At 35.8% G+C, this 12,696-nt stretch overlaps 1 protein-coding gene across 1 annotated transcript; it reads right to left on the reverse strand.

Moving 5' to 3' along the window:
* Positions 1-4,502, reverse strand: LOC112027563 (serine/threonine protein phosphatase 2A 57 kDa regulatory subunit B' kappa isoform). Its single transcript, XM_024060212.2, has 3 exons — positions 4,162-4,502; positions 1,633-2,818; positions 1-672 (listed from the first exon to the last, which is right to left on the reverse strand). Exons 2-3 carry the CDS (start codon positions 2,782-2,784, stop codon positions 316-318), a joined length of 1,509 nt encoding a protein of 502 aa, XP_023915980.1. The 5' UTR covers positions 2,785-2,818; positions 4,162-4,502; the 3' UTR covers positions 1-315.
* Between the last annotated feature and the right edge of the window lie 8,194 nt (positions 4,503-12,696).

The following is a 12,696-nucleotide window of genomic DNA, read 5'->3' on the forward strand; positions in this document are numbered from 1 at the left end:
TTAGTAAATTCTTAGGGTATATGATAGAATATATAATAATACAGGGAAAAACAAACAGCTCATGTGCAAGGATACCAGAGAGGTCAATACACACAATTGCAAGCAATCCCGCCAACCCCGACCTCTTGTGCGCGAAACAACCTTCAAGGCAGCAGCATAACCACTCCACACAATTTCAACAAAGCATCTAAGTGCAGATAGAAACCCTATTGACATTCCAAACTAAGTGATACTCAAGAACCTACATCCAGAACTATAGTAAAAGCTGCCACGATAATGTTTCTGATATGTTTCCCAAATACTGTTATCCAAGCATTAGCAAGCAACAGAGCATGTGGCAGGTTTTACTGAACCTAAAATATTACCAGCTAAAGGTTGGAGGCCAGCAGCAGTTTCCAGGCGTTCCCATGTCAATCTCCGCTTCTCAGCTGCCACACGTAACCTTGAATCTTCCTCCTCCAACTTACGTTGGCACGCAACTACCAGCTCTTCATCCATCTCACAGAACATCCTCTTCAGGTTTAGGGTTAGGTTGAGCACAGCTTGATTCCAGTGATTTTGAGCATTTCGCTCCAGAGATGAGAAGACAAGAGGCAAAATCACCTGCCTGTTATGTGAGATAAGATTAAGGACGTGCTCGTTGTTCCATAGCAAGTGGGCGCGTTCAGCCACCTGAAAATTATCAAAGAAAGAAGAAAAATAGCCTTCATATTGTTTTTAGATACGTAGACTTCCCACTTTCTAATGAACAATTTCTTAAAATAATACTCATTGAGTAGAACACAGGTTGCTGTGTCCATAATGATAATGGCAAGTGAAATGTTAGTATTTACACAATGCACTTATTCTTTGTTATCACCATCTAAATATAAGCCATGATATAATTTTCTACACAACCAGAAAAGACGCTAGTTGTGACACAGGACAAACCAAAACAATGCAGCATGAAAATTAAGAGATGGAAAAAATAAATGATAAATAACCTAGGGGCCAGGCTCAGGCCTTTTCAGATTTAGTACCAAGCAAAAGAGAACCTCTAGGAGTTAGCACCTATGGTTTGCCAAAATTAGCATCAGATCATTGAGAGAATTTCCAGAGAGACTTTATTCATCATCAAAAGAGTCAGTCCCCATAGGATAGTACATCAGTGTGCTTATATAGATTTACTAGGACTAGACCCTAATTCTAATTGACAAAGGAATACTCTAATTCTAATTGATTTAGGAAACCCAATTCACAATGACTTGGGAAATACCAATTATTGAATTAACTTATCCAAAAAAAAATCCCAATTACTGAATTAAAAAAAAAAAAAAAAAAAATGACTAATAAAACAAAATACTAATAACCCAATTAACTACTAGGGCCAAAACTAAAATACGATTGAGCAATAAAAATACCATTGACTCCAAAATTAAATAAAACTAAATTAAAATAGAGATCATGTTAAGCCTCCCGCAACAAGTTGAAGGCTGTTTTGCTGAAAACAAGAGAACAAAGTGATGAAACCAAAGAAACACCGCATGGGATTCTATATCAAAAGGCATATTTCCCTAAATGCAAGACATCAAAATAAACTTGTTATGCAACAAGCATGCTGTTAGTTAAGAACAGCAATATAACAGAAAATACCTGGTAATGAGAGCTGTTGAGGCAGCAACCTATACGCCGAAACAGTGGCACCATGATCTTTTGGAACTCAACCATACTAGTCATTTCCAAAACCTCTTCCAACTCACTTATAAACATCAATTCCTTCTGGCTATTTGTAATTGGCCAGTACTTTAACAGTCCCTTAATGACAGTGCCAGCCAACTTTGGATCCTTATCTATAAACTGTACAACACAATAGGTTAATTGTTGATGATAAATACCTACTGATTTTGGTTTATGTAGAGGAATCAGAGCCCTCCATAAGAACATCTTGTGTTCCTCCTTCAAAGGCAATGCAAACCCACTAATTACACTCCCAAAAATCTCCAACAGCTCAGCTATTCCATTATGTCTCTCGGTCTCGAAAACAAATCGATAGATGATATTGCTAACAGCCTTTCGAATAAAAGGCCTGTGTACCATGAATTTCCCATATATTCTATGCAGAATTGTTTTCAAACAGTCTCTTTCCCTTGGGTCCTCAGAATCAAAGAGGTCAAGTAATCTCACAATAAAAGAATGATCTATATACTTTTTTGCCACCTTTGCATCAAGAGAGCTATAACTGATGAACCGAAGGAGTAGATCATACACAATTTGCAAATATGACCAAGCGGGATCAAATATTGGTTCTTCATCTTCTGTTTCACCCCCACCACAATTCGAACGGTATTTAGGAGGGAAAACCCTGAACAGGTTAACTGAACACATTTTACACACTGCAGCAATTGCAGGTTCAGTGAACTTTGCGGATCCAGAAGAAACAAAATCCACGAGCTCTATCAAGGTTTGACGTTTAAGATCTTGCTTTTCTGAATCACTATAATCATGAACCTCGCAGCAGAGGTTCAACTTACTGACAAACAGGTTCGGCTTCTGTGAATTTGAAACATCTTTGAAGGATAGATGTGCTTCCACTGGCTCAACTCCAGCTGCAATGCTTGTGGGGAAAACTGCTGAAGACACCCGTTTCACAACATTCAATTTGCTTGAAAGAGCACTACCAACATTTGTACATTGGAATCCATTGCTGAAATTGGCATTAATGTTGCCAGAATCACCCCCTAAAGAATCTACTTGGTCAGCTTTTGGCAATTTCCGAGGGAGTTTGCTCAGAAATTGCTTGATCATGGTGGCAGTGATGCAATATCTAACAGACAGACACCTGAATCAAATAAAGAAAACAAATCAAAAACATTTTTTTGGAGTACAAAGAGAAACTAATGCAAGCAAGTATTTGTATAGGATTTTAAAGCTTCACTTCTGGGAAAACCATATGCTCCTTGCAACAGCTGTAATTTATATTTTCAGCACGAAAAAAATCCAAATGAAATAATTCAGTGTCCAGCAAAAAGATTCATGCTGTTGCACCCCTTACTTTTAACCATAAAAATCTTGAAAGGCGAGACAACTATATGAGAAACAAGACACATATGAGGACAGTTTCTGCAATATCAGTAGATAAAACTAATGCAAAAGGTGACAAGTAAAATCCCATATAACAAGGGATATCTAACACCATAGCTGCATTAGATTGATGAGGCCACACACAGCTAAATGATGATGAAATTCAAGTAAAACCACACAAATGGAAATGGCAACAAGCAAATATAAAGAGAGGATGAAGAATACAACATCAATGCTCCATTGGCATTTGGGAAAAGTTGTCAAGAAAATTTTGCAATTCTATACAATTACTCTTTGGGGTGCACATCAACCAGAAGACGCATTAAAATTTCTGGTTGCGTTCAACTCAAGTTTTACTAATTTGATCAATATCATAGCTTAGTGATAATAGCTTATGCCATGAACATATCAGCATGACCCCATCGTAGTTTAAATCAAAGTAGCCAAAGGCTAGAACAAGTAACTGAAATAAATAATCAAAATTTTAACATTAATATTACCCAAGCCCAAGTTGCTACCAGCATTGTCCAGAAGATTCAATAACCCAGATCAAATTTTATGGCAATTAATTTACTACATAAACACTACAAATAATAATAAGAAAAGCAATAGTAACAACAAAGACTTAGTCCCCAAAAGACCTACTACAGAGTATAGAAAATAATAAGACCGTGAGCTTGACAAGGGAAAAAAAAAGAGCTAGAAAGAGAAAACACACACCTCTTATAGACAGTAAACATTTTCTGTACTGAGCTATTGACAACAAATAAGAACATTAATAATACAAAGCTAAAATTTGGCCTATATTTGCGAATTTGGTAGATTTAAACCCAGATCTGGGACTAATGCTAAAAAAGGAAAGGGAATCACCACAAAAATCCACACCACCAAATCACAAAAGACCAGGGGTCAGAAACCCAGATCACCATTATTCATTACCATAAACAACAAACTTTAACAAACCCAACTACCATCTTCCTTATGCAAGTACTAAAATTCCATTCCCAACAATGAATGTGAAATTCTATGCAGTTATACTAAATTTAACAAAAACATAAAAAGCAACATATTCAGAGAGAGAGAGGGAGAGAGAGTAACAACCTGTTTTTTGAACTGAGAAAGATGGGATCTTTAGCAAAGGGGAGAGAGAAAGTGATTCATAATTTCACGTTTGAGTGACAGAAAAGTTTCCAGCTTTAAAATGAAGCATTAAGCAGAGAGACAGAGAGACAGAGAGAGAGTGTATGGCTGTGAAGTGAAGAGGGTGTTTCTCACTGATCTGAATTATTGGGTAGTGAAATTTGGTTATGTTGGAGCTCTATGGAAGATCAAGGAGAGCTTCACCTCGATTGAAGAGAATAAGCGGTGTGGCATTTTCTGAGAATTGCAGTAGCTACCGGGCTCATCACCAGCATCAGAAGGTAAAGAAAAACATATAGTACAAATAATACTATAATATTTAAAAATAAATAAATATATTAATATTTAAATTAAAATTATAGAGTTTGGGTCCATGTGTTATGTGTTTTAGGCCCAAGTATCCTAGGACAAATATCAGAGGTTGTTTGGTTGGGCTATAGTGGCCATTTTTAGATCTGTATTCACACTTCTTCAAGTTCAAAGCTCAATTTTAATTTTAATTTTTAATTTTTTGCCTTTTATCATTGCACCAAAAGAAAGTTGCTTTTATTGTGGGGTACATAAAGCAACCCAACAGTGAAATTGAAATTAATGTCTTGCAAGTACTATCCTGGTTCCTAAGGCCTGAATGTCATGCAAATTGACTGGATACAACTTAATCTCTCAATGCTGTAATTCATAATCTACTGAGCTATCATTGCATTTTGTCGGCTTCTAATAATATTGTCTATTTATTTTGAGTAATACAATTTCTTTTTTTACGGGTTTTTTTTTTTTGGAATAAGTAGGTGGTGAAAAAGATAAGGTTAGTAGAGAGAGTCTCGAACCCAGCTCAAAAGCAAATACCATAGTGTTTTCTATTCCGAGGAACTTGATTCTCAAAAAACAAATAATAAAAAAATAAAAAGACTCCGAGGAATTTGGCAAGGTTCCTTTTATTTAGACGGTTGGAAAATACTTTCAACTATTTGATTATGCTCCTGAATATATTATGAAAAATAATTTTTTTTGTGTTGGGTTGCATTCCTTCAAATGCTATAAAATATTTTTTTAATATATATATATATATATATTTTTTACATTTTCTTATTTCTCATAATATTGTCTTTTTATTTTGAGTAATACAATTTCTTTTTTTACGGGTTTTTTTTTTTTGGAATAAGTAGGTGGTGAAAAAGATAAGGTTAGTAGAGAGAGTCTCGAACCCAGCTCAAAAGCAAATACCATAGTGTTTTCTATTCCGAGGAACTTGATTCTCAAAAAACAAATAATAAAAAAATAAAAAGACTCCGAGGAATTTGGCAAGGTTCCTTTTATTTAGACGGTTGGAAAATACTTTCAACTATTTGATTATGCTCCTGAATATATTATGAAAAATAATTTTTTTTGTGTTGGGTTGCATTCCTTCAAATGCTATAAAATATTTTTTTAATATATATATATATTTTTACATTTTCTTATTTCTCAAACACATATATAATAAAAATTGAGAAGTATAGAAAAAATTGTAACTAATGACTTGCAGCCGGCAGCAATGACCAACTATGTTAGTGAAGGGTGGGTGGTTGGATTGCTATCAATTGTAACTTATTTTTAGATTGACTAGCAATTTCAGTTATCCCAAGCACCCGTTGAAAGTTCAAATAGTGTAAAACACTATAATTTGTTTAGACCCTTAATTTTAAACTTACAACTAAATTACTTTTACTCTAATTTATCTAAATGATGAACAAGATTAAATGATACGTAATAACTGGAACTACTCTCTAAGCCATAATCACAAGTAAACAACAACAATAATAAAGCTTAAAAAGTAAGGGAAGAGAGCTGTAAATACAAGATAACACCGAGATGTGTTATCAAAAAGGAAACCAAAGTACTCGATGAAAAACCTCTTTGCGAGCCTTTAAGCCGAAATGGATCCACTAGTGAATAAAGTTGGAGTACACGAATATCAAAAAGACATTCCAAGCCTAATCTACCCAATGTACTTAAACCTTCTAAATTTCAGTTATCAACGAGCTTCACAGAGCCATGTCTTCACTAGCTATCCAAATTGCATCCGCCAATCAATGGCTTCTTCTAATACTTCCCACACACAGCAAAACTTCTCTCAATACTCAGATTAAGTGAGGTAAGTGTTTGAGTTAAAAACCTCTGAAGGATGTGTAATTGGAGAGGTCGGAGTAGAGAAAAACTTAAGAGAAATGGTGTAAATGATTGTGGGTTTACAATCACTAACTCTTAAGTGTATAGCTAGAGTTTTCTCTCTCAAAAGTTTTTTGAAAAAAACTCCTTACAATTTCGTGAGTAATATGGGCTTATATAGTGTTGGTAAAGAAATGAGAAAAAGAACACTTAAAAAGTTTCGGGCATTAAGTTTCGTGTGTCACTCGCGATTTGGCCTGAGTTGTGAAATGACTCGCAAAATCCAGCCTAGCATGAGATTGTTTAGATTTTAGCATGTGCTTTTCACGTGGCCTTTTGCGGGTTGTCACTTGTGAGCTAGTTGTGAATTCACCTTCTTCATAGATCTTTACCAAACTCTTACACTTATCCCTTACATTAAATCCCATAAAAAATATAGGAAAATTATTTAACAAAAAATATAATCAAATTTTGACATGAAATTAAAGCCAACAAAAACATAGTTGTAAATCACAACTTTACACCCGTAAATGCGAAAAATATTTTTAAGAATCAATTTTCGTCTAAACAAACAGAGCCTCAATAAACCTGACAAAATTGGACTCGAATCCAATAATTCATTTCGAATCTGAAGGAAAATACCTGACCTAAACTTCCAACTTTGGTCTCTCTCTCTCTCTATATATATAGGGTCGAGTTCAAGTTATATCTGATGTAACTTTAAGCAATGTTACACTATCCAATAACTTGTTATTGGATTCATATTTTGAAAATTTAACAATTGAATTACATATTTTATATGTTCTTAACATGCATGCCAAATTTCATACCAATCGGATGTAATTTACCATTTAATCCATAAACTCATTTTTTATGCATTATTTTAACTACAAAAACTTAAATTTAAACATTTGATTGATGACATTGCTGTTGATCTTTAATCATTTTAAAATTTTGTAAGTATGAAAAATAAACGAAGATAATGTGATCTATCCTTAGTATTACACTTTACTCTCCACAAATTATAATACTGCATGTCATATGTCCATAATGCCTTATGCTTCTACTTGATCTGGTAGCGCGCTTTTTTTCTTTTTTTTTTTTCTTTTTTTTTGAGAAAAACTTGATCCGGTAGCGACAGGGCTATTTTGCAACTTTGCATTTCTCCCTACAGCAATTAAAATGGGATTACCATAAACCAGAGATCCAACAGGCACAAAGAATACGAAGCATTGAAATGTGAAAATTACAATGGGTCATAGTAGATTTCAATTATCACAGGACTATAAATCCTATTCTTCTCTCAAAGCATTCGCACCTTATTAAAATGCTATGCAATGAAGAAGTCAAAAAAAAAAAAAAAAAAGGATCAAAGGATATCGGCCATTAATTTGCATAGAATATAAGAAATACTATTGTCATAAATATTTCATTAATTCACACATTATTCAAAAACCATAGTCTCACTTTGAGATCTATATATATTATATATAATAGTATAAAATAGATGTTGATATTTGTAACTATAACATTTAATTAAGTTAAGAGAATGAACATTTAATTAAGTAGTTTCTCAAAAAAAAAAAAAACATTTAATTAAGTATTCTATTCTATATATATAATTTTTTTTTTTTTTGAGAAACAAATACACATACAAGGGAGAGGGAAAGTGGTTCTAACACAAAGACACACCACAACTCCATATAAAAACATGGTATCTTTTAAGGGAGGGTGGACAAGTTATACTACACACAACACACTCTCTTAAGCAATATATGACAATTACCCTTTTTTTTAGAAACAAACACACACACAAGGGAGAGGGAAATGGGTTCTAACACAGAGCCACATCATAACTCTACTCAAAAGCCATGGTAACTTTTAAGGGAGGGTGGGCAAGTTATAATACACACAAGACACTCATATTACTCATATAATGACATAATATATGAATAAATAATGGCATCTATAATCTCAATTGATAAATTATTAGTAATTAATTTTAAAAGATATCATATATATACAACTTAAGGTGAAGATAAATGTAGAGGAATTTTTTAGTTACACAGGCACAAATTCTTAGCCAAACTTTATTACCACGACACTTACATTGAAGTTGAGGTAGTATCTTCTTCACTGAACCACATCGACGCAATCATTAACAAGAGTTCGGTTTTAGCTTGGCGTTTTATTGGCCTCTACGGCGAGCCTAAACACACAAGCGACATGAATCTTGGGATCTTTTACGTCAATTGCATGGGCAGAATTCATTACCTTGGTTATGTGCCGGGGATTTCAACGAGGTGACAAACAATCAGAGAAGTCAGGTGGAAGATACGACTCAGGCTCAAATGCAACTTTTTAGAGAAATGTTAGACGAGTGTGGTTTTATGGATTTGGGTTTCAAAGGTTTCCCATTCACTTGGAGCAAACATTACCGCACCAGAGTTTCCATTTTGGAGAGATTAGACAGGGCAGTAGCTACGGCTGAATGGTTTTCGAATTTTTCGGGTACTCGGGTACATCACATAGACAGTACGACATTTATTATAAATTGTTATGGATTGAACAAGCTGGTCTAGAGTTTCAGCAAAAGAAAAAGCCATTTCGATTTGAGGAAATGTGGCTGGCTAACAAAGGGTGTGGGGAAATGGTGGAAGGCGTATGGCAAGCAAGCTATGAGGAAGGTGACAATTGATGTGTGCTAAGGAAGATAGAAAATTGGGTAAGGAGCTTACCTGATGGTGCCAAAAATGCTTCAGGAATGTCAGAAAAGAGTTGGAAAAAAAGAGAAAAGAGTTGGCTCAAGTAGAGAAGTTGGCCTTACAGACTGGGGGGTCAATTCGGCTTGTGCAAATTTAGAATAAGATAAATGTTCTCATGGGAAAAGAGGAGAGGATGTGGCGACAAAGGTCACAGACCTTATATTTAAAAAACGGAGATCGAAACACATGTTCTTTCTTCACTGTAAAGCCACCCAAAGGAAGAGATTTCAGACATTTTTTTGGACTATTACAACCAGCTTTTCACTTCATCCAATCCGATTGAGATGGCTGCTAAGGTGGACTCCATTCCTAGAGTGGTGACCGAGGAAATGAATGAGATTCTAACCAGGGAGTTCCAAGCATGGGAATTGACAATGCTTTGAAGCAAATGACACCTTTAAAAGCTCTAGGCCCGGATGGAATGCCTCCATTGTTCTATCAAAATTTTTGGGATTTGGTAAGAGGTGATGTAAGTGGTTCTATTTTGAATCTCTTGAATTCAAGTTCCCTTCCCAGCCCTTTAAATCATACTTTTGTGACATTGATCCCAAAATAAAAAACTTGGAAAGGGTGAAAGAATTTAGACCAAGTAGTCTTTGTAATGTGCTATATACAATCTTCTCTAAGGTGCTTGCTAACAAGTTGAAGAAGGTGCTGCCCTATATTATCTTCGAACACCAAAATGCCTTTATTAAAGGTCACCTCATCACGGACAACATCCTAGTAGCTTATGAGACCTTGCACTACATGAAGAACCATAACTCTGGGAAGTCTGGTTATATGGCACTCAAACTAAACATGAGCAAAGCTTATGATCATATTGAGTGGTCTTTTTTAAAAGATGTCATGGTGCAAATGGGCTTTCAAGAGTGATGGGTTGCTTTAATAATGGAATGTGTCACTTTAGTAACTTATTCTCTCTTGGTTAATGGTGAGCCATGTGGCAACATAAAACCAAGTAGGGGGATTCGTCAAGATGATCCATTATCACCTTATCCTTTCTTGTTGTGCTCGGAAGGTTTTCATAGAATGATCCACAAGGCAGCCAGCAATGGAGATATTTAAGGGGTATCTATTTGTCGTAATGATCCAAAACTAACACCCTTATTTTTTGTAGACGATAGCCTCTTCTTTTGCAGGGCCACATCACATGATTGTTAAAAAGTGTTGGAGATTCTATCCTCTTATGAAAGAGTTTTAGGGCAAAAATTAAATAGAGACAAAACGACTCTTTTCTTTAGTAAGTCTACTCCCATTGACATGCAACACAAAATCATGGATGATCTTGGAGTGACTACTTTGTAAAATTATGAAGAATATCTTGGGTTGCCATCAATGGTGGGGAGAAATAAGAGGGTAAGTTTTGAGCACTTGAAGCAAAGAGTTTGGAAGCGCCTACAAGGTTGAGAAGGAAATTATTATCACAAGTCGGAAGGGAAGTGCTAATAAAATCCGTCATTCATGCTATACCCACATATACCATGAGTTGTTTTAAACTCCCGGTTACTTTGTGCTATGAATTAGAAACTCTTATTCGGAAGTTTTGGTGGGGTCAAAGGGGAGATAGAAGAAAAGTCCATTGGGTGAAGTGGGATGATTTGTGTCAACATAAAAATCAAGGGGGCATGGATTCAAGGACCTCGAAATGTTTAATGAGGCTATGTTGGCTAAATTGGCATGGTGACTCCTCCATGATGAAAATTCTCTTTTCCATAGAGTGTTCAAAGCAAGATTTTTCCCTAGAGGTGCGATTTTAGAGGCAAAAGACTCTCCTTCCACCTCTTATGCATGGAAAAGTATTCTTATAGGTCGAGACGTGATAGCTAAGGGAGCATTGTGGAGAGTAGGTGATGGGAAACAAATCAAAATCTAGGGTGAAAGTTGGCTTCCAACAAAACATAAGGCCAAAATTACTACTCTGGTGCTATTTGGTCAAGAAAATTCATGTGTTGAAGTGTTGATTAATCTGGTCTATAGAAGGTGGCAGACTGAAGTGATTGACCATGTTTTTAAGAAAGCTTAAGCTGACATCATTATGAGCATCCCTCTAAGTTCTACCAGTCAGCCTAATGCAATTGTCTGGCCTTTTACATTATCAGGCCATTACTCAGTACAGTCGGGTTGCAAGTTCTTGCAAGACGGCTTTGTTTCCGTACAAAGATCAGCTCACGATTCGAAATTTTGGAGAAATCTATGGGGAATGGAGGTGCCTAGTAAGTCAAAAACTTTGTGAGGTGAGGATGTAAGGAAGCTCTACCAATAAAGAGAAATTTGTTCCGCAGAAAGATCACTACGTTTGCCTTTTGTGAAAATTGTAAAGTGAGTGATGAGGATTGTGCACATGCTATTTTCTATTGTTCTAACTTGCAGGTGGTTTAGAGCTCGGATCCACAATGGAGCTGGTTTTCGGCTTTGCAGGGATGTAATGTCAAAGAAATTTTCCAGAGAGCTTTTACAAAAAAGAAGGATGCTGAACTTCTAGCCTTCACGGGCTAGGCCATTTGGAACCGCAAGAACCAAGTCAGGTTTTAGGAAGCTGTGTGTCCTATAAACCATATACTCCCACTGTCAAAGGAAAGGAAGGCAGAGTTCCAGAATCTCCATTTGGCAATAAGGACAGTCCAGCATAGGAATCATACAAGATGAAAGTCATCGGAGTCAGAAGCTTACAAGGTGAACTATGATGGCGCGATCTTTGCGGAACAAGGAAAAGCTGGCATAGGAGTAGTCATCCGAAACTCTAAAGGAGCGGTCATGGCTTCTTTGTCACAGTAGGTCCCTCTCCTAACAATTGTGGCCCAAGTGGAAGCAATGGTAGCCAGGAAAGTCGTCAAGTTGGCTCTAGAGATTGGCCTTACAAAAGTTATCATTGAAGGTGATTCAGATACCATCTATAGAGAACTTAATAGCACTGATCCATCCCTAGCTTTACATGGGCATGTGATTCAAGACATTAGATGCTTAGTTTCCTCTTTTGTTAGTCATAGTTTTACTCATGTTTGTCGCCAAGGAAATAATGTAGCTCATGCTTTAGCAAGATGCGCAATTAACTCGCCCAATTTAACTGTCTGGATGGAAGATGTACCACTAGATATTCAGTATGTTGTTCAGGTTGATTTGGCCTCCATTGATAAATGATTAAGTAGCATGTTTCTCAAAAAAAAAAAAAAAACTACTAGCCTATGCAAGACAACTCAGGTTGATAAATTTCAGAAGTGATGCAGACATTATCACGGCCTATAAAAAGATCAATCAACCTACATAGTACATATTAATCGTATTCCTAGAACAGCGGCGGCTCTAGGAATTTATTTTAAGGTGGTCACTAAGAAACTTAAATTATATAAAATTTACTAAAGAAATAATTTGAATATATCAACATAAAAAAAATACACACACACACACTCAAATACATGAAGTATTACAATATCTTTCTATTTACAAAGAGGGGAAAAAAAAAGACTGATAAGATGAGAGTAATAAAGTGAGAGAAAGTCTGAAATGATAATAGAGAGAGAGAGAGAGAGAGAGAGAGAGAGAGAGAGAGAGAGAGAGAGAGAGAGAGAGAGAGAGAGAGAGAGAG

This window comes from Quercus suber, unplaced genomic scaffold, assembly GCF_002906115.3.
Source record: "Quercus suber isolate HL8 unplaced genomic scaffold, Cork oak 2.0 scaffold_433, whole genome shotgun sequence".
NCBI classification, from domain to species: domain Eukaryota; kingdom Viridiplantae; phylum Streptophyta; class Magnoliopsida; order Fagales; family Fagaceae; genus Quercus; species Quercus suber.